Source organism: Dasypus novemcinctus, chromosome X (genome assembly GCF_030445035.2).
Source record: "Dasypus novemcinctus isolate mDasNov1 chromosome X, mDasNov1.1.hap2, whole genome shotgun sequence".
NCBI classification, from domain to species: Eukaryota; Metazoa; Chordata; class Mammalia; order Cingulata; family Dasypodidae; genus Dasypus; species Dasypus novemcinctus.
Window position 1 is genome coordinate 7,292,327 of NC_080704.1, and position 21,544 is coordinate 7,313,870.

The window sequence follows — 21,544 nt, forward strand, 5'->3', positions numbered from 1 at the left end:
GGATTTTGACTTCCTTTAGGGAAAAAAAATTAATCTGCTTTCGTGGTTTTTCCTTCTGTGGGGAAATGAATGCTCCTGGAAGCTGCAGTGTTGGCTGAGGGGACAGGGCAGGGATGTCCTTCCTCTCCTTGGTGTTGGATGAGGGGACAGGGCAGGGATGTCCTTCCTCTCCTTGGTGTTGGATGAGGGGACAGGGCAGGGATGTCCTTCCTCTCCTTGGAGTTGGCTGAGGGGACAGGACAGGGATGTCCTTCCTCTCCTTGGTGTTGGATGAGGGGACAGGGCAGCGATGTCCTTCCTTTCCTTGGTGTTGGATGAGGGGACAGGGCAGGGATGTCCTTCCTCTCCTTGGTGTTGGATGAGGGATTGGGCAGGGATGTCCTTCCTCTCCTTGGTGTTGGATGAGGGATTGGGCAGGGATGTCCTTCCTCTCCTTGGTATTGCATGAGAGGACAGGGCAGGGATGTCCTTCCTCTCCTTGGTGTTGGATGAGGGACAGGGCAGCGATGTCCTTCCTCTCCTTGGTGTTGGATGAGGGGACAGGGCAGGGATGTCCTTCCTCTCCTTGGTGTTGGATGAGGGATTGGGCAGGGATGTCCTTCCTCTCCTTGGTGTTGGATGAGGGGACAGGGCAGGGATGTCCTTCCTCTCCTTGGTGTTGGCTGAGGGGACAGGGCAGGGATGTCCTTCCTCTCCTTGGTGTTGGATGAGGGGACAGGGCAGCGATGTCCTTCCTCTCCTTGGTATTGGATGAGGGGACAGGGCAGGGATGTCCTTCCTCTCCTTGGAGTTGGCTGAGGGGACAGGGCAGGGATGTCCTTCCTCTCCTTGGTATTGGATGAGGGGACAGGGCAGGGATGTCCTTCCTCTCCTTGGTGTTGGCTGAGGGGACAGGGCAGGGATGTCCTTCCTCTCCTTGGTGTTGGATGAGGGGACAGGGCAGGGATGTCCTTCCTCTCCTTCGTGTTGGATGAGGGGACAGGGCAGGGATGTCCTTCCTCTCCTTCGTGTTGGATGAGGGGACAGGGCAGGGATGTCCTTCCTCTCCTTGGTGTTGGATGAGGGGACAGGGCAGGGATGTCCTTCCTCTCCTTGGTGTTGGATGAGGGATTGGGCAGGGATGTCCTTCCTCTCCTTGGTCTTGCATGAGAGGACAGGGCAGGGATGTCCTTCCTCTCCTTGGTGTTGGATGAGGGACAGGGCAGCGATGTCCTTCCTCTCCTTGGTGTTGGATGAGGGGACAGGGCAGGGATGTCCTTCCTCTCCTTGGTGTTGGATGAGGGGACAGGGCAGGGATGTCCTTCCTCTCCTTCGTGTTGGCTGAGGGGACAGGGCAGGGATGTCCTTCCTCTCCTTCGTGTTGGATGAGAGGACAGGGCAGGGATGTCCTTCCTCTCCTTGGTGTTGGATGAGGGGACAGGGCAGGGATGTCCTTCCTCTCCTTGGTGTTGGATGAGGGATTGGGCAGGGATGTCCTTCCTCTCCTTGGTCTTGCATGAGAGGACAGGGCAGGGATGTCCTTCCTCTCCTTGGTGTTGGATGAGGGACAGGGCAGCGATGTTCTTCCTCTCCTTGGTGTTGGATGAGGGGACAGGGCAGGGATGTCCTTCCTCTCCTTCGTGTTGGATGAGGGGACAGGGCAGGGATGTCCTTCCTCTCCTTCATGTTGGCTGAGGGGACAGGGCAGGGATGTCCTTCCTCTCCTTGGTGTTGGATGAGGGGACAGGGCAGTGATGTCCTTCCTCTCCTTGGTGTTGGATGAGGGGACAGGGCAGGGATGTCCTTCCTCTCCTTGGTGTTGGATGAGGGGACAGGGCAGGGATGTCCTTCCTCTCCTTGGTGTTGGATGAGGGGACAGGGCAGGGATGTCCTTCCTCTCCTTGGTGTTGGATGAGGGACAGGGCAGCGATGTCCTTCCTCTCCTTGGAGTTGGATGAGGGGACAGGGCAGGGATGTCCTTCCTCTCCTTGGTGTTGGATGAGGGGACAGGGCAGGGATGTCCTTCCTCTCCTTGGTGTTGGATGAGGGATTGGGCAGGGATGTCCTTCCTCTCCTTGGTGTTGGATGAGGGGACAGGGCATGGATGTCCTTCCTCTCCTTGGTGTTGGATGAGGGACAGGGCAGCGATGTCCTTCCTCTCCTTGGTGTTGGATGAGGGGACAGGGCAGGGATGTCCTTCCTCTCCTTCGTGTTGGATGAGGGGACAGGGCAGGGATGTCCTTCCTCTCCTTGGTGTTGGATGAGGGGACAGGGCAGGGATGTCCTTCCTCTCCTTGGTGTTGGCTGAGGGGACAGGGCAGGGATGTCCTTCCTCTCCTTGGTGTTGGATGAGGGATTGGGCAGGGATGTCCTTCCTCTCCTTGGTCTTGCATGAGAGGACAGGGCAGGGATGTCCTTCCTCTCCTTGGTGTTGGATGAGGGACAGGGCAGCGATGTCCTTCCTCTCCTTGGTGTTGGATGAGGGGACAGGGCAGGGATGTCCTTCCTCTCCTTGGTGTTGGATGAGGGGACAGGGCAGGGATGTCCTTCCTCTCCTTCATGTTGGCTGAGGGGACAGGGCAGGGATGTCCTTCCTCTCCTTGGTGTTGGATGAGGGGACAGGGCAGTGATGTCCTTCCTCTCCTTGGTGTTGGATGAGGGGACAGGGCAGGGATGTCCTTCCTCTCCTTGGTGTTGGATGAGGGGACAGGGCAGGGATGTCCTTCCTCTCCTTGGTGTTGGATGAGGGAACAGGGCAGGGATGTCCTTCCTCTCCTTGGTGTTGGATGAGGGACAGGGCAGCGATGTCCTTCCTCTCCTTGGAGTTGGATGAGGGGACAGGGCAGGGATGTCCTTCCTCTCCTTGGTGTTGGATGAGGGGACAGGGCAGGGATGTCCTTCCTCTTGGTGTTGGATGAGGGATTGGGCAGGGATGTCCTTCCTCTCCTTGGTGTTGGATGAGGGGACAGGGCATGGATGTCCTTCCTCTCCTTGGTGTTGGATGAGGGACAGGGCAGCGATGTCCTTCCTCTCCTTGGTGTTGGATGAGGGGACAGGGCAGGGATGTCCTTCCTCTCCTTGGTGTTGGATGAGGGATTGGGCAGGGATGTCCTTCCTCTCCTTGGTCTTGCATGAGAGGACAGGGCAGGGATGTCCTTCCTCTCCTTGGTGTTGGATGAGGGACAGGGCAGCGATGTCCTTCCTCTCCTTGGTGTTGGATGAGGGGACAGGGCAGGGATGTCCTTCCTCTCCTTGGTGTTGGATGAGGGGACAGGGCAGGGATGTCCTTCCTCTCCTTGGTGTTGGCTGAGGGGACAGGGCAGGGATGTCCTTCCTCTCCTTGGTGTTGGCTGAGGGGACAGGGCAGGGATGTCCTTCCTCTCCTTGGTGTTGGATGAGGGGACAGGGCAGGGATGTCCTTCCTCTCCTTGGTATTGGATGAGGGGACAGGGCAGGGATGTCCTTCCTCTCCTTGGAGTTGGCTGAGGGGACAGGGCATGGATGTCCTTCCTCTCCTTGGTATTGGATGAGGGGACAGGGCAGCGATGTCCTTCCTCTCCTTGGTGTTGGCTGAGGGGACAGGGCAGGGATGTCCTTCCTCTCCTTGGTGTTGGATGAGGGGACAGGGCAGGGATGTCCTTCCTCTCCTTGGTGTTGGATGAGGGGACAGGGCAGGGATGTCCTTCCTCTCCTTGGTGTTGGATGAGGGGACAGGGCAGGGATGTCCTTCCTCTCCTTGGTGTTGGATGAGGGGACAGGGCAGGGATGTGTTTCCTCTCCTTGGTGTTGGATGAGGGGACAGGGCAGGGATGTCCTTCCTCTCCTTGGTGTTGGATGAGGGACAGGGCAGCGATGTCCTTCCTCTCCTTGGAGTTGGATGAGGGGACAGGGCAGGGATGTCCTTCCTCTCCTTGGTGTTGGCTGAGGGGACAGGGCAGGGATGTCCTTCCTCTCCTTGGTGTTGGATGAGGGATTGGGCAGGGATGTCCTTCCTCTCCTTGGTGTTGGATAAGGGGACAGGGCATGGATGTCCTTCCTCTCCTTGGTGTTGGATGAGGGACAGGGCAGCGATGTCCTTCCTCTCCTTGGTGTTGGATGAGGGGACAGGGCAGGGATGTCCTTCCTCTCCTTGGTGTTGGATGAGGGATTGGGCAGGGATGTCCTTCCTCTCCTTGGTGTTGGATGAGGGGACAGGGCAGGGATGTCCTTCCTCTCCTTGGTGTTGGATGAGGGACAGGGCAGCGATGTCCTTCCTCTCCTTGGTGTTGGATAAGGGGACAGGGCAGGGATGTCCTTCCTCTCCTTGGTGTTGGATGAGGGGACAGGGCAGGGATGTCCTTCCTCTCCTTGGAAAGAAGATGGTTGTCCCCAGGCTAAAGCAGCTGGCCTCACCCATCTTCCCCCATTTCAGTTCAGGTTTACCAAAGCCTTAATTGTGCTGTGATTTTTAAAAAGCATCATTTTTAAAATTATCCCAAAATCAGTAGGATAATGGAACCCATCCTTGGAAAAGGTGTTTACGTCCCACTCTTCTATAAGGTGCCTGCATTCGAAAATAGGAGATAAATCGCAGTTTAAAGTCGAAACAGCATTGCTCCTCACAAGGAACCAAGTTCCTTTTTTCACTATTTAAAATTGTTTTGGTTCCATTAAATAGTCTAGTTATTTTCTAAAATATTCCTAATAAGAGAGAAGATCCTATTTCCAGCCGCTTCTGCCTCCTGGGTTACCTGGCACACGAGAGGCTGGGCTCGGCTTTTGTCTCCTGGGCTAATTTTAGTCCGTGTTCTTTGGACGGCCTCTGCCCTGCCCGTGGTCAGCAGAAGTTGGATCCAAAGGGTCAGAAATAACATATTTCTGGAGGGTGGGAGCTGAATGAATGTGTGTCCTAGCATTTCCAGACACAGGCTCAGAGAGAACTTTGCCACCCTGCAGCTCACCTTGGGAAGGACGTGATCTTACGGTAACTTTTGTAGCAATTAAGAGAAAGCATGTACAGTAGATCCCCACTGGTTTTAGTAATCCTTGTAATACAGATCGCATATCCGTGACATTTGCCTGGTCTTCGGTGCTCATTCTCAGACACGTGCAGAACAGCCGGCACATTGAATTCCCCCACGCGTACCCCTAACTGAGGTTGAACAAGGCTGGGATGCTCTGCCTTCTTGCTGTAGGTCTAAGACATGTCCTGAAGTCAATGATTCACGTCCAGATGGGATTAAAGGGGGACAGTCTCCCAAAGACGGGTGAAAGGAGGAACTTCCTGGGAATCCTGTGCACGTTTGAGGAGGAAGCCAAAGATCCCAGGTGTCTTTAAACAGAAACAAATGCAAAACACGGTGATGACTCAACAAGAGCAGATGAGGAAATGTTGTGCTCAGAGGCTGGAAAAGCCTATCTTGGTTTCCTCCAGGGCCAAAGGCTCAGTATTCACTAATTCAGAGAAGGTGGATGCTTTCTGGAACTTAACTGCTGCGGCTAAGCAGAACTGACTATCTACTCAGCCATTTCAAGGGTATGTGTGAAGTCTTAGAAAGTGTTTGACCATGCCCCCATCAGACTGCATTGCCATGAGTCTTTATGACCCTCAGGCATTTATCTCTTGGGGCAACCCATGGGCCTGTGATGGTTGCAGCACAAGGAGACGGTATCCTGAGATGGACAAAATTCTCCTTGGAGACCTGGTAGAAGGAGAAGTAACTGAGGAATTTGGAAAAGGATTTCCTGAAATATTGGTAGTCAGATGATTGTGGTGGATAGCAGTCACCAGGTAGACAAGTAGGTGGGGACTTCCCGGAAGATGGAGGAGCATGCAAAGGGCCTGCAGGTGCAGGAGATCAGAGCTTTGTTCCTGAACAGTCAAGTCTGTGGGACTGGGTTTGGGATGTGTGAGGGGGTACCTGGGGTTGAGAAAGGAAGCCACAGGTGGACGCCATGCTGAGGTCATCAAGTTGGAGCCAGTGAGCATTGGGATGTCACTGGGTGGTTTCGGGGGCAAGAGCCCCAGGCCGCAGATTTGGGAAGCCAGCAGGTGTACAAAGACGAAGGAGGCCAGAGCAAGGGCAGGGATGCAGTGGGGCTCCCTGAGGGATGAGTATTTCCTGTCCTCATCAGTCAGACTCTTCAGTAACAGCCCTAATCATCCCAACCATTCACTTCCTTTAATGACAAATAACCTCATCTAGTAGACATTTACCCCGACGTATTCTATTAGCCACTATCATTCACATGATCCTTCATAATATTTAGTATACTGGCTTAGAAAATGTATGCAATCGATGTTCACTTTTCTGCTGGTTTTCATGTCTGATCTAAGATGACGTTAATATCATGGCTGGAAAAGAAAAAAAAAAAACCAAGCAGGTCTTTCTTGTGTTCATTTGACCCAATGCAAGCTTGCTTCCTTATGCAGGCAAAACAAGTCAATTGAATTTTGTTCCTGAATGTCCCAACACCCTCTAAAAACTTAGCTCAGCACCCAGCTTGTTGTAGGCTCACCGTAGGTCAGTTCTTTGTTCTGTTTTTTTCCTCTTCCGTACTCATTCCTTTTGTTTCATTGATAGTCTATATGATTTTGCACATGTTTTTCTTTGACATCAACCTGGGGTCTAACTCTCTCCTTCTCAAGTGTTTGCTTATGATGTATCAAACACCCATCCTGATTTATTTTCATTTGCTCTATCAGATTTCATATGTTTTTAAAAGGGCATTAACCAAGCCATGTAATATTTGGCAACTGTGTCTTCTTTACCTTTGTATCTTCTGTACAAAAATGTTTTGTTAGTGGCTATATCCGTTTTCCTTTATTAATCTTTTGTTCTTGAAATTTGTAATCTCTTTTCTGTGGCCATTGTCTATCTTTTGAAGCCACCCTTGATAAAAATAAAACTTTGCATTTGTTGGATATTTACTGCCCGGCAGACACACTGCTAAGTACTTTGTATTCCGGATCTCATTTCATCTTCATGATTCAAGAGATTATGATTCTATTAGACTTGGGTCTTTGGGTGTATCAAAAAGCAGAAAATAGCAGGAGCTGGTATTAGAGAGGTTTGTCACTCTTCTCTTAAATGAAGTCTCGAGGTGAACAGTTGAAAGCTTCTATGTTGGCTGCACTCCCCAAATTTCTCAAGAAGATGGAGTCTTCCTCAGTATCTTTTTCCTCATGGCAACCAATGGCAGTGTCCACCCTCCAGCAGTAAGATGGAGGAATGGAAGGAAAAGGTGAGCAGGAAGGGGATGTATGTCAGCTATCTCACCAGAGAAACATCTGGACCCTCCCAGGTGTGGGTTCCAGAAGCTGGTCACCTGTCCACACCTGCCCTTACCTGTCCACACCTGCCCATACCTGTCCACACCTAGCTGAAAGGAGGCCAGGAAGCAGAGTCTTTATTATGATTGGCCATGTGCACAGGTAGCTCCCGATGTCTGTGGAAGGCTGGGCAAACAAGTAGCAGTCTCTCCCAAAAGCATTTCTCCCGTCTGTAAATGGAAAGGTTCTCCGAGAAAGAGGTGTGACGTTTCCTAATCAGTGGCTGGGAACAGAGTCCTGCAGTCGGGGTTCGCAGCCAGCACTGTCTGCCTTCTGAGTCCACTCACCTGACTCTGCACCGGCCACCTTCCCACGTGCTGGCACTGTCTCCGCTCAGCCAGAAGCTCTGCCTCCTAAGCCTTTCTCCTCTGAACCATCCACCTGGCTGTCTCCATGCCCCGGAGATTGTCTCCCTGCATTCTTCCATGTCCTCTAGTCCTTTGTGTGTGGCTGTCCTTGGACAGCAGGTTTTCTCCTGCATGGGCTCCCTCCTGCCAGTGCACCCTCTCAGCTGCCGCATGTCCATTCTCCATGGGTTTCACGTGGACTTTCTCTGACTGCACAACGGTCTCGTGTTTGCCACACTAGTTCCTTACTCTTCCTGGTTATAGATGCTGAAGCCCCTCAGGCGAATGGATTTCCCAGCTCTCACTTCCTCGCCACTGATCTGCCCTCACCCCGCTGTCCCTCCCCAGTGCTCCAAGCAGTCTGCCCCTCCTTCGTGCTGGAAGCAGGGGTCTGAGTGAGTTCAGGAGCAGCATGCACTAGGTCCCCTGCCTGCCACACCAGCCTCCACCTGCTATCCTGTGGCTTCTGCCTGCCACACCAGCCTCCACCTGCTATCCTGTGGCTTCTGCCCTGTATTCCAGTCCCGCCCTGCTGAGGACTGTGGTGATCTCATTCATTTGTTATTTCACCGGGTGCGTTTTTATTGAGCATCTGTCATATGCAGAGCACTGAGTTCTGTGAATTGAAGAGCTACAGTGGAAAATACACAGTCTTGCCTCTGGAGAGCACATAATCTAGTAACAGAAGTGGAGTTCCCAAATGAGGGGAAGACGGGGCCATTTCCAGGCTCCTGGAGGAAGAATTTATTGCAAGACTTTGAAGGATGGGGAGGATTTCCATATTCGGAGGCGAGGAAGGGAAGGCGAAGAGTCTGCTGTGCATCGCACACCTGCTTTGGGGCAGGTGCCAGGCTACATAGATTTATATGCCCCCCTGACTAGGTGATACCTGAGGCTTGGTCGAGGTCTCCAGTGGAACACTAGGCGCCCTGTGTCCTCATCCTTGTGTGAAATCCAGAGCAGCCAGCTGAGGCCTCTGGCTGTAGCAGCTAGTCTGATACTAAATGTTAAGGTCAGGGTTCCAAGAGCAGGCAGGAGTGAGCCCTCAGGGCCAGGGAGAGGGCTTGGTGTGGTGTTGGGTGAGAAGACAAGGTGTGCCGTGGTGGCTCCGGGCAGGCGCCTGCTGTTCCATTTTTGGATCTATACTGGTTGGGAGTCAAGCGGCTGGCTGGAGCCAGGGAAATGCGCAGGATGACTTTCGAGGTTTCTGGAGATCATGCGATGGATTTTTGTCGGATATGACTTCAGCATGTCCGTAAAATTACTTAGGGGCAAGTCCGGGGTTCCTGGGGTCCAGGTCCCTCCCTCAGAAAAATAGAAGAGAATTTGAAATAGTGCCTGAAGGCTGGAAATGCTGCCCAAACCGAAAGCCCAAATCTCTTTCTGGCTTATATGCTACAAACATGTAATCCTCCCAGCATCCAAGATAAGTCTTGCCAAGACTAGCAGTTGAGCATCATTCATCAAGGGAAGTCTAGATCTGAGTGATAAATTAAAAGCCAATGTGTTGAAGCCATTTAAATTTAGTTTTCCACATTCTTCAAGAATGCGTAATGGAAAAAAAAAAACTTTTCAGGCATCTACTCCAGTAGCAACAGATGAAAGAGGCAACGCAAACCAATATGTTCTTTGCTTAGGTTGGCAGCAGTTTCATATTCACAGCTAACTCATCTAGCACTTGCCATGCTGTGGGCACGGTTCTGAAAGTGTTACCTGTAATCCTCACAGCAAAGGCAGGTACCACTGCCATTCTCCTTTTTTCAGAGGAGGCTAACCCAGAAAGGCTAATGACCCTGCTGAGTAAGCTGCAGAGCCTGAGTTGATTGGAATCCAATCTATCAGTGCCTGAATTAAGTGAACCCCCCAAAAAAAGGGGAGGGGATTAGCATGAAGTCAGGTATGCTTTGCAGAGTGGACACTTGCATCTGTTAGGCAGAATTAAGCATCTTCTGAATGTGTCTGCAGAAGGTGCTGCCAGTGCCTCCCAGGACAAAAAGACAGTGTCTGGGCGATAGTTTGCACACCAAGCTGGCAGCAGGCAAATGTTGGTAGAGGCCCTCTGCTATGGCCAGTGTACTCTCTCCCTGGGAGCTCCCTCCCTGGGAAGTTGTCTTGGAGAGCCTGGAATCAGAACTGTGCACGGTGTCTCTGTGAGTCTCCCAAGACGAGCAAGGACGAGACAGGCAAATAGCACCTAAGTCTGTTTGAAAGACGTCCCTGCACTTGGGGTAGGGGCAGCTCTGGGGTCCTGGCATCCTCCCTCTGTTGTGTGCATTTCAGAAATAAAATAATTTTATTGTGGTTACAAATATGCGGCATAAAATTTGCCGCCTTAACCATCTTTCAGTGTACAATTTGGTGGCATCAGTTACATTCAGAGGGTCGTGCAACCATCATCCATCACCAAGACAGTTTCATCATCCCAAAAGGAACACTGCACCCATGAAGCAATAAAATCCCCATTCTTCTCTCCCCCCAGCTGCTGGTAACCTCTCATCTGCTTTCTATGTCTATGAATTGCCTCTTCTGGACATTTCGTGTAAATGGAATCCTACAATACGTGGTCTTTTGTGTCTGGCTTCTCTCACTTAGCATAGTGTTTTCAAGGTTCATCCATGTTGTAGCGTGTCTCAGAAATCCATGCCTCTTTTATATATTTATATTTTCATATTATCCTTCATATTTCTTGGAAGAGCACAAAGAACTTACTTTTTGCCTGTATCTGTTTGCTCTATTTCCATTGCTCTCTGATGCATGTTCTCCCCTTTAGAGATGTTAATCCATTCGGATGGTTTATCACCAAATCTTAAAGACTGACAGTGACTCTATATCCTAGTCTAGCTTCTGAGTTGTTTTATTGATGATAAAATCAGTGTTATTTTAGATTTTAACCATCAGAGGGTATACCAGTAGGATGTGCCTAGGTTATTGAGGGGTCACAATTTACCCTGAAGTCTTAGAAGCTCGAACCACCAAAGGATTATTTATCCTCTCTTGCTATGTTTCCGGGTTTCTCAACCTCAGCTCTGTTGATATTTGGGTCTGGGTAATTCTCTCTTGTGGGGGCTGCCCTGGGCATTTTAGGATGTTTAGCAACATCCCTGGACTCCACCTACCAGATGCCAGTGGCACTGCCCTCCCAGCTGGGACAAGCAAAGCTGCTTCCAGTGGCACCTGGTTGAGAACCACTGCTGGGTATCCACTACCTCTAGGAAGCGGAGGCCCAGCTACCCTGAGTCCTGCAGGGACCAGACCAACAGAAGCCCTATCATCTAGAATGTTGCTCGTAGAAGAGATGACTCTTCTGGAAAGCACATACCACTTTCTGCTTGTATTTTGCCAAACCCTATCACATGACCTCAGCTGAGGGAGAGGAAGCTGGAAAGTGTAAGGGAACATGTGAATTATTTGGGAGCACGTGGATTGTTTGGGAATGCCTGTCTTCAGGAGTTCTCCACAAGAGCGGCAGTCTTATTTTTCTGGTATCAAAGTTCTAGGTTGTGAGCACCTTTCTTCGGCTCCCAGGGGACAGAAATGCTGCTTGCTGTAGCTCCGTGTGACCGATGGTCACTGTGGGGCAACACTGATGCTTGCACAGGATGAGCCTTCCCGGCTGAACTTTGTTCTCTCCACACAAGGGCCCAGGACTTTTTCAAGGTAGGAGCCTGGAGACTCAGAGGAGCCTGAAGGAGCGTGTCCCAGCGCTTGAGTTCTGCAAGCTCTGCTGAGTTGTTCCTACAGTCAAATCCAGCGGCGAGATGAACAGGAGATTCAGGGCTCATGGCGAGAGGCAGGCACACTCACAGTGTTGGGAGAAAGACGCAAGGAAACTCAGTGACCTCCTCAGCAGGACGTTGTTAGACTGGCCAGGACCAAAAGTGATCTGGCTTAGAGACGTCAAGAGAGAGTGCATGTGCTTAGATTCTAATACGGGCTTTTAAAATTTCAGAATGTGACTGAATTTCAGGGTGGAAGTTCAGCTGTTTTCTTTAGAGAGAAACAGCAGCATTGCCAAATGGGCTTTGCATTCCCTTGTTTTGCTCTCAAAGACCGTGTGCTCACTCTTAGGGTTTCTTTCCCAAACAACCTCAGAACTCCTCCTTCCTGTGGCTGGTCCTGTAACCCAGAAGTAATAAAATCACACTGTAACCCGGAAGTAATAAAATCACCAGTGGGGGACCGGATGTCCTTCACCTGGAAGTAATAATATCACTAGCTGTTCCCAACAAGACCAGCTATCATTCACCTGGAAGTAATAAAATCACGACAGCTGTTGCTAGCAAAGGACTGAATGTCCTTCACCCGAAGTAATAATATCATCAGCTGTTCCCAAAGAAGGACCAACTATCCTTCACCTGGAAGTAATAAAATCACCATAGCTGTTCCCAGTGAAGGACCAGATGTCTTTCACCTGAAAGCGATAAAAATCATGATACCTCTTTCCAGCAAGGGGCCAGATGTTCTTTGATCCCCAAGGAATCCTGGGGACCCCGAAAACACCTTACTTAGCTCATAGCTTATTTAATTTTAATGCTTTAATTTAGCTGGTTTAGAATTATATGCTGAAACAAGAGCCTGCTTAAGGGACAAGCTTTGCTCAGTTACATTCTAATTTTTTGTAAAAGACCATGAGATTTCTCCCCTTCTCAACTGATCACATTTTTTGGTGGTCATTTTACATAAAAATGTTTCACCTGATGGCTATTTAAAAGGTTGATTGCTATTGTTGTTATTTTGCAGCCACATACCAATTGTAAAATGCCTTTAACATCTTAGACCACTTGTGAGAATTCATTATCTTAATTTTTGTGAGCATTTTTTTTCACCTCAGTAGAATTTTTGTCCTCATCACCAGTTAGAGTACTTTATCAAGAACTGTCTTCCTTAATTTCCCTGCATTTTAAATCTAAAATTTAATAATTATTTCTATCAGTCAGGATCTCAGTTATAGATGAGTCTAAGGGCCCTTTGTGGTAAAAAAAAAAAAAAAAAAAATTTGTCTGTTACAGAGGTGAGAAAAATATTTACTTCCCAGAGTTCCCCCAACTTTTCTCCATTGGAAAGGGTAGAAAAGAATGACTAAAGAAAGAAAGTCTATCCACCTTCTACTCAGATAATTTTTTATTCTTCCACAGAGGTTGGAGTAATGTTTATTATTTAGGGAGTGTTCCCAGTTATTATGCTTGGTATGTGTCACAATTAAATCAGTAAAATGTCATTTTCTTGGATCCATAGCCTAAAGAAAAGGCCTTTATAAAATATCTGATTAAGGCATGATGGTGAAATAAACTGAAGTGAGTCAACCATAAGAAAGGTGGAGCAAGCACATACAGAATGGTAATCAGTCAGATACATGATAACAGAAAGCAGGAAGGCATTCGTAGAAGGAAAGGATATTGTCTTTTCTAAAAAAGCAACCTGAAATTAGGAATGGGGAACCCCTGGAAAAGTTATGACAGTGGGCAGGTGGCTGCCACTGGTTCTCGACAGAAACCAGGAAACAAGTGGGCAAAGAAGGAAAAAACTTTCAGAGACTCAGAGCCCAAACAGAAGTCCAATGTATGACTTCAGCATTGAACTGGTAAAATGTACCGCTTTCACCCTGTGCACGTGCGTATTCCAAGCACGCCTTCTGCAGGAGGCAATGATGTGATTACTGGCCTGAAGACTCTTTCATTAACTATGTAGGGGTCATTTTAATGTGCCCCTTTAAAGGTCAGCATTGCTGGGAGGCAGTGAGCAAACCTTTTCAGATGGAAGCTTCTGGAAGCTCTGCCTGCCTAGGCACCAGGGTGTCTGCGGCTAGCCTCTGCGCTGCTCCCCCAGTGTACTCATGCTGTTTTCCCACCTGAACCCTCTGTGTCATCTGGACCAAGAGGGGGCAGTTCTACCCAAGGGCTTCCCAACACGCATCCTGTGAATCGATGCCGGTGAGAGCTTTGATATCCTGTGGATGCAACATGGTTGGGGCCATGTCGGCGTGTGAGACCCTGGCGCCCATGGAAGCAGGTCTGAGTGGGAAGCAGTCAGCTCTCAGGCACATGGCTTCTTGGCTGTCACTTCTCAGAGTGCTGGCTGAGTATCGTCCACCACCTGGCACAGGTTGATTTTATCGTCCTCTCTCCTCCCTTCCCTGCCCCAGCAAACAGTGCACTGGGATTTTAGAAGTTAATGCAGGAAAGCAGATTTGGCTCAAGGGATAGAGCATCTGCCTACCACAGGGGAGGTCCACGGTTCAAACCCAGGGCCTCCTGACCCATGTGATGAGCTGGCCCATGTGCGGTGCTGATGCGCGCAAGGAATGCCATGCCATGCAGGGGTGTCTCCCACGTAGGGGACCCCCACATGCAAGGAGTGCACCCCAGCACAAAAGATAGTGCAGCCTGCCCAGGAATGGCACTGCACACACAGAGAGCTGACACAGCAAGACGACGCAACAAAAAGAGACACAGATTCCCGGTGCCGCTGACAGGAGTATAAGTGGACACAGAAGAACACAAAGCAAATGGACACAGAGAACAGACAACTGGAGGGGGGAAATGGTGGGGAAGGGGAGACAAATAAATAAAAAATAAATCTTTAAAAAAAGAACAAGTTAATGCATATGTTCAGTTCCCATGTTTTTCCAGGACATGGAGAAATTCAGAATGAAATACGTAACCAGAATGATTTTGGAACAGAGGACTAAGTGTACCAATTAAAAACATAATGTGCGGCAGTTGCCTCCTATTTTACCAAATGGATGGGGTTGACTCTTCTTTCTTTGAAACAGCATATTTGAAGATGTCAGTTTCCTGGTTCCTAATGAGTAATGGAATAACGGGGTGTTGAAAATTAGGATCTGTGCCTTACAATAAAAGGCTGCTCTGTTTCTCTCGTTCAAACAAATCCATGATGGTACTAAGAAATAGTACGGTGAAGAAGTAATCTATCATTTTATAAACAGCTTAAAAGATTCAACTGAGAGTAGGAAGGGCCAGTGCCCCATGACCTACTAGATAAGTCTCCAGAAATCCCCTCCTTAATTCTGCTTTTGTCCAAACCTGGCGATCGCACTGCCTCTCCTAGGGAGAGGAGGCCTGCACTTACTGATGGATTTCCCCCTTCCCATCTGGGCAGGACAGAGCAGAGGTGGTGGTGCAGCTTCCAGAAGCAAGTGGGAAACGCAGGCCTTCACAATGAGTCCTTGCCAGGACGCTGCACTCCCTTGGGGTTTTACACACGTGGAGACTTACTAGAATATCAAATTCAAAACACCCTCCAGATTTGCACCCTCCGAGCCAGAGCAATAGTGCTTCCAGCATGCTCGTCTCCTTCACCCGCCAACTCTGATGGTGCGTCTCCATGGCTGCAAACCGCAGACTCTGTGAGCTCATCACCGAAAAGGCTTTGCCACGAAATGTGTCATGCTGAGGAAGGAGGAGATTGAGAGCGGTCGATGTAGGATTCTTAAGGTTACCTGCTTCCTTATTAAAAACCTGCTGGAGACAGGAAGTGTGTCCAAAAATTCCTTCTGCAGCCTAGCGTGTCAGCTTGACCTTATCTTTAAAAGGCAATTGTATTCAGCACGTGTAAAGTGACACAGAAATGATGTCCCAGTTCTCTCAGTCAACTGCAGCTCAGACTGAAGGCACCGCATTACAAATTCTCTGTAATACCTTCATCTATAATATATTCCCCTTGCTTTCTTGATGTCCACACCTTCTTCCAAAGAACCACCCAGAGCTTGCTTTCCCACGAATGAGCCTGCCCGAGGGCAGGGGCAATTTGGTGACAATAGGCACACAAGTTTTGTTTTGTTTTGTTTTTTAAGATTCATTAATTATCCCTCCCCCAACCCCACTGTTTGCGCTCGCTGTGTCTGTTCTTTGTGTGCTCATCTTTTTGGATGTACGAGAACCAAAGCTAGGACCTCCCATGTGTATGGGGGGGTACCTAACTGCTTGAGCTGCCACCACTCCCTGTTTCGTTGTGTCACTCATTTTGTTTTCCCCCTTGTGTCTCTTCGTTGCATTATCTTATTGCATCAGCTCACTGCAGCAGCCTGTCATGTCAGCTCGCTGTCTTGCTCATCTTCTTTACGAGGCACTGGGAACTGAACCCAGGACCTCCCGTGTGGTAGGCAGGAGCTCAATCGCTTGAGCCACATCCGCTTCCCAACACTGGTGCTTATTGATTTAAACAGATTTCACTATTTCATTAAGTTTTTACCAGTTGATTATGAAATACCCATGTTTACACAAATTGTCATTGTCATTATACATGCAAGTTATTTCAACATGTCTGTGCTGCTGCCAGAGAGTTTATGTGAAAAACTATGAGGTTGTGTGAAAATGGACGTTCGTTCTCTGTGCCTAATTCTAGTACGTTTTAGTTCCTGACCTTGTGCGGGCAGCGGCGGGCCTCCGGGAGGGTCGGCGGTTGGCCGGGTGGGCTCTCCGGACGGGGGCTGCCTCGCGGTCGAAGGAGAGGAGGGGGGTCTGCACGAAGCCGTTGGGCCCTCGCTCTCTCCGCTCAGGCACGGGGGACGCGCGGTGCAAGCAAGAACACCACGGAGACAAGGTCTAGGCGCAAGTCTGTCTTTATTGTTGAAGGGGACATGGTTTTATAGGGTCTAGGGATACGTAAAGGGACTTGATTGGTGCCGGCGGGTGCTGTTGCTTGTGTAGGCGGTTACTGGACAGTAGGCGGTTACTGGACAGTAAGCTGGCTAAGGGGTTAGGAGCAAGGGAGGGGAAGGGGAAAGTGTGGGCTGTCTAGATAACGGCTAGGCGGAAGGCGGAGAAGGGGAGAAGGAGGGGCAGCGCCGGCTGCCAATACTGGGCGGGAAGGAGACGGGGACAACCTTGGTTTCATCTGCCACTTGATATACCTAGGAAACATTTGTAAGTCCTTTTTAATTTTTTTTTTTTTTTAAAGATTTTACTATTCTGGGACTTTAAGGGAACAGGCTTTATTGAGGTCTAATTCACATATCCTAAAATTCGCTCGTTTTCCACGTGCAGTTCAGCGCTTTGCCGGTAACTCGGGTTTCTGTCCTTTTGAACTGCAGGCACCTCCATCTGGAAAGCCTTTCTCTTCACCCCCAAATTCAGCCCCGAGGGTGCCAACGGCTGCTTTGCCACGCACGTGTGCTTCTGCGACGGGCACTACATCACCCGCCATCACCCGCCTCTGCTCTTTGACATTTCCCAAGACCCGCGCGAGCGCCGCCCGCTGACGCCGCAGACCGAGCCGCGCTTCCACGAGATCCTCCGGGTCCTGCAGGAGGCGGCGGACAATCACACCAAGACCCTGACGCCGGTCCCCGACCAGCTGTCGCCGGGGAACCTGTTCTGGAAGCCGTGGCTGCAGCTGTGCTGCTCGCCCTCCGGCCTGTCCTGCCGGTGCGACCGCGAACGTCAGGACCCGGGGCCCAGCCGCTAGCCCCGCGGGGAGGAGGACAGGCGCGCGGGGCCCGGCCCGCAGCCTCCCCTGCGGCGCACTGCGGAGGGCGCGGCCTCCCCGGCAGGTGCACGTATGGAGGGCGCGGCCTCCCCCGCAGGTGCACAAAGGGAAGGCGCGGCCTCCCCGGCAGGTGCACGTATGGAGGGCGCGGCCTCCCCCGCAGGTGCACAAAGGGAAGGCTCGGCCTCCCCCGCAGGTGCACGTATGGAGGGCGCGGCCACCCCCGCAGGTGCACAAAGGGAACGCGCGGCCTCCCATGGGTGCACGTATGGAGGGCGCGGCCTCCCCTGCAGGTGCACGTATGGAGGGCGCGGCCTCCCCTGCAGGTGCACGTATGGAGGGCGCGGCCTCCCCCGCAGGTGCACAAAGGGAAGGCTCGGCCTCCCCCGCAGGTGCACGTATGGAGGGCGCGGCCTCCCCTGCAGGTGCACTACGGAGGGCGCAGCCTCCCCTGCAGGTGCATGTACGGAAGGCGCGGCCTCCCCCGCATGTGCACATGTGGAAGGCGTGGCCTCCCCTGCAGGTGCATGTACGGAAGGCGGAAGGCGCGGCCTCCCCTGCAGGTTCACGGACGGAAGGCGCGGCCTCCCCTGCAGGTGCATGTACGGAAGGTGCGGCCTCCCATGGGTGCACGTGTGGAAGGCGCGGCCTCCCATGGGTGCACGTGTGGAAGGCGTGGCCTCCCCTGGGTACACGTGTGGAAGGCGCGGCCTCCCCTGCAGGTGCATGTACGGAAGGCGCGGCCTCCCATGGGTGCACGAGTGGAAGGCATGGCCTCCCCTGGGTACACGTGTGGAAGGCACGGCCTCCCCTGCAGGTGCATGTGTGGAAGGCGCGGCCTCCCCTGCAGGTGCATGTACGGAAGGCGCGGCCTCCCCTGCAGGTGCATGTACGGAAGGCGCGGCCTCCCATGGGTGCACGAGTGGAAGGCGTGGCCTCCCCTGGGTACACGTGTGGAAGGCGCGGCCTCCCCTGCAGGTGCATGTGTGGAAGGCGCGGCCTCCCCTGCAGGTGCATGTATGGAAGGCCGCTGCTCAGAGCGGCCTGTCTGTCCTCTGTCTCATGCCAGAACCCGTGGCTGACAGCTCAGCAGGTACCCAAAGGGGGAGGAAACACGAGGTTCGCAGCCTGGAGGGGACGAAGTTAAGCTCACACTTTCCGTTGCCAGTCTTTGGACTCGGTTGAGTGGAATGGACCGAATGAAAACGCCAGCATTAGTGCAGACAGTGTGATAAAAATCAGGGGCCAGACGTAACGTGATTCACCCGCCAGCGAAGACATACGGGGGACCGTTAGAACCTGTCATGCCTCTCATAATCGGAAGCTCTGGGTAACTGCCACGATTCCCCCAGAGCACAGATAAAAATTTAGGAGGAGCTTAGTGAACTTCCCATAGGCAACTTTATACTGAATACAAGGCCATCTTATTCACCAATAATAGATGATGGTAGATTCTGATTTGGTTTTAGGAAGGCAAGTAACTATTAGCAGTGTTATCTCGAACATATATTAAATCCTATTCAAACACACACATATATTCAGTTTATTTTATTCTTCAGACAGGATATTTGAAATTATGGAACTAAGTGCTTATCAATAATTGGAAACAGGAGAGGCTCACAGATAGATTTGTTTGTGAACAAACTTTTTTTTTTTTTTAAAGATTTATTTTTATTTATTTATTTCCCCTCCCCTCCCCCGGTTGTCTGTTTTCTGTGTCTTTTTGCTGCGTCTTGTTTCTTGTTTCTTTGTCCGCTTCTGTTGTCGGCAGCGGCACGGGAAGTGTGGGCGGCGCCATTCCTGGGCAGGCTGCTCCCTCCTTCGCGCTGGGCGGCTCTTCTTATGGGGCGCACTCCTTGCGCGTGGGGCTCCCCTACGCGGGGGACACCCTGCGTGGCGCGGCACTCCTTGTGCACATCAGCACTGCGCATGGGCCAGCTCCACACGGGTCAAGGAGGCCCGGGGCTTGAACCGCGGGCCTCCGATGTGGTAGACGGACACCCTAACCACTGGGCCAAAGTCCGTTTCCCGTGAACAAACTTTTACTGAAATCCTTCGTTAGCAAAAATCCCAAGAGAGTCTCTCCTATACTGATTTATATACTGCCATTTATACTTTTCTATGGCTCCAGTGTTTCTTTTGTGAATGGACATTCTCAACCTAGCAGCTACTTCACGGATGCTACGGTTCTGCAATACTCTTGCAACAAAATTCAGGATTATCTGCCTGGAAAGTATAAGATATTTGGGGGAGCATGGAAACAACAATACTGACGAATGCTTCACCACCTCTACACATGGTCTGATTAGGTTCTAGAAGTTCAGGATGGGAGTCGTTAGTGTAGATATTTTGATTGGTGACGTTTTCTTCTGTGGCTGAGAAACATCTGTCCTTCCAGCCTAGAAGGACATGTGCAATTCTGTGTTCTTCTCCTTTCCCCCAAACCTCAGTCATCTGGGGAAACGCACCATCAGGTCACAGAGGAGAGTGGCTGAGGGTGGCCCAGCTGCAGAGATTGGACTCTTAACCAGTCCCCATCCTGAGGGAAAGTAGCTCCCTTTGTACAGAGAACACTTGTAGCACCTCTTCAGACCCAGCATGTTCTCCAAGAACAGGATCGAGTTTTTACAGAGAAATCAAAAGAAGCCAGTCTCCACTCACTCACCCATCCACCTATTATGTGCACATGCTGACACGTCCTCTTTGCCCCACGATGGCTCAGCTACCAGGAAGCATGGAAGACAGGAACCTGCTCATGGACCAGTGGGCGAGCGGAGCATGCTGGGAGTGTTCCCGTGGCCATGGGTGTGTGCAGTGCATCTTGGGAGTGCAGAGACGAGATCCAGGATACACGAAGTGGTTTGGGGGCCAGGCCTTCTCACACTGGACCCTAGTTCCCTCTATTTTTCTCCCCCTAAAGGATTTCCAGGACTCAGCACAATTCCCAGTTTCTCTTGAACTCTTCTATGTGGAACTTTAATTTTTGCTCTCCTTTTTCTGAAATAAAGAATTGACCTTCTGCTTCCCCCTGGGAATTGTTGAAAATTGGGCTGGGGGCGGGAATCAGAATTCTTACCTTTAATGTGGATTTCTCATTCCAGAAATTGGAGGAAACGTGTCATATTGTTCTAGAAAGTGTTGTGATTAAAGAGAGCACCAGCATGTTAATAATGTGTTAGGATGGACAACTGAGCTACAGTGCGAAAAGTATTGGAAGCCGTTATTATGAATTTTTTTGTGTTAAGGGGACATTATTTAACGCAAAGTTTAGCACATGCAATGCAAGTGCACTGTTAGGAAACACTTTATGATGTGAGACTATTATAGATTATATGAATACATGTTTGTGTATAAAATTATTGTAATTGACCTATAAAACATTACTGTCAGATGAAGGACAAAGAATACTTCTAGATATAAATCAATTGAATTTGAAAGCATATGCCTCAAAAATGACCCAGCACACCATTCTATTTTAGGGTCTGTGAAAACCAGGTTTTTGTAATAACCATGATTATCACAGATTTCAAACCATTTACCATCCAAATGTTTTGCTTTGATTGTGTAACAGGAAATTGGGATTCTTTTGTCCAGGGGAAACCCAACAAACTCTTTGGAAGACAGTTATTTTGGAGAGCTATAACCATGGCTACTTGGTTTCAAAGCATCTCATTGATATTGCCTGTTGGCATTAAATGTACAAATCTGAGAATTTTTGAAGCTTTAAACAGATTATCTAAAAATATATCCTTATATCCCTAGCATTTTGCAGATTTTAAAGCTAAACAAATAGTAACATAAAGATAGACATCATCTTATGAAGTAACACTCTAGGAAAAGCACAATGGCATCTTACCTATCTGTGTGACTAAGTGTTTAAGAAAGGAAACCCTTTTATTCAGATTTCTCCTAAGGGCATACAGTGAAAAATGGAGAAATGAAACTGGGGAACATTTGACCTATGTCTGGAAAATGCTGTCTTTAAGTTGATTGCATCAAGAAAAAATGTTTCTTTTTAGAACATGTTAATACAAAATTGAAATAAAACTTTCCTTTGCCATTAAAAATGCTGTGTTCTAGCGCTGTGCTTTCTGATGTATCTCGGATCGACAAGTGTTTACTAAATTTGAAGCGTGATGTGAAGCCATGAGCAACGCAAGTTTTCAGTGCAGCAAATACAATTAAGTCCTCACTTTGTGCAAGACGGGGGGACGAAGGTGGGTGAGAGGTAGCCCCTGGTCTCGGGGAGGCACAGCACCTAGGGCCACGGTACTTTTATGGGCCCATGACAATGTATCCATTTCTTTTAAAATCAGATAGGAGGCCAGCAGATTTGGCTCAACTGATAGAGCATCCGCCTACCATATAGGAGGTCCAGGGTTCAAACCCAGGGCCTCCTGATCCGTGTGGTGAGCTGGCCCACGCGCAGTGCTGATGTGCCTAAGGAGTGCCATGCCAC

The 21,544-nt window shown here is 50.2% G+C and overlaps 1 protein-coding gene across 4 annotated transcripts in view; it reads left to right on the forward strand.

Annotated features, from left to right (window-relative positions):
- The window catches only part of STS (steroid sulfatase), a 218,289-nt gene extending 197,137 nt beyond the window's left edge, over nt 1-21,152 (forward strand). For all 4 annotated transcript variants that reach the window (XM_058291232.2, XM_058291234.2, XM_071212896.1 and 1 more), the window contains one exon: nt 16,691-21,152. In XM_058291232.2, coding sequence (XP_058147215.1) covers nt 16,691-17,064 — 374 coding nt within the window. In that variant the 3' untranslated portion in view covers nt 17,065-21,152. The remainder of the gene's footprint in view (nt 1-16,690) is intronic.
- Nucleotides 21,153-21,544: the final 392 nt, after the last annotated feature.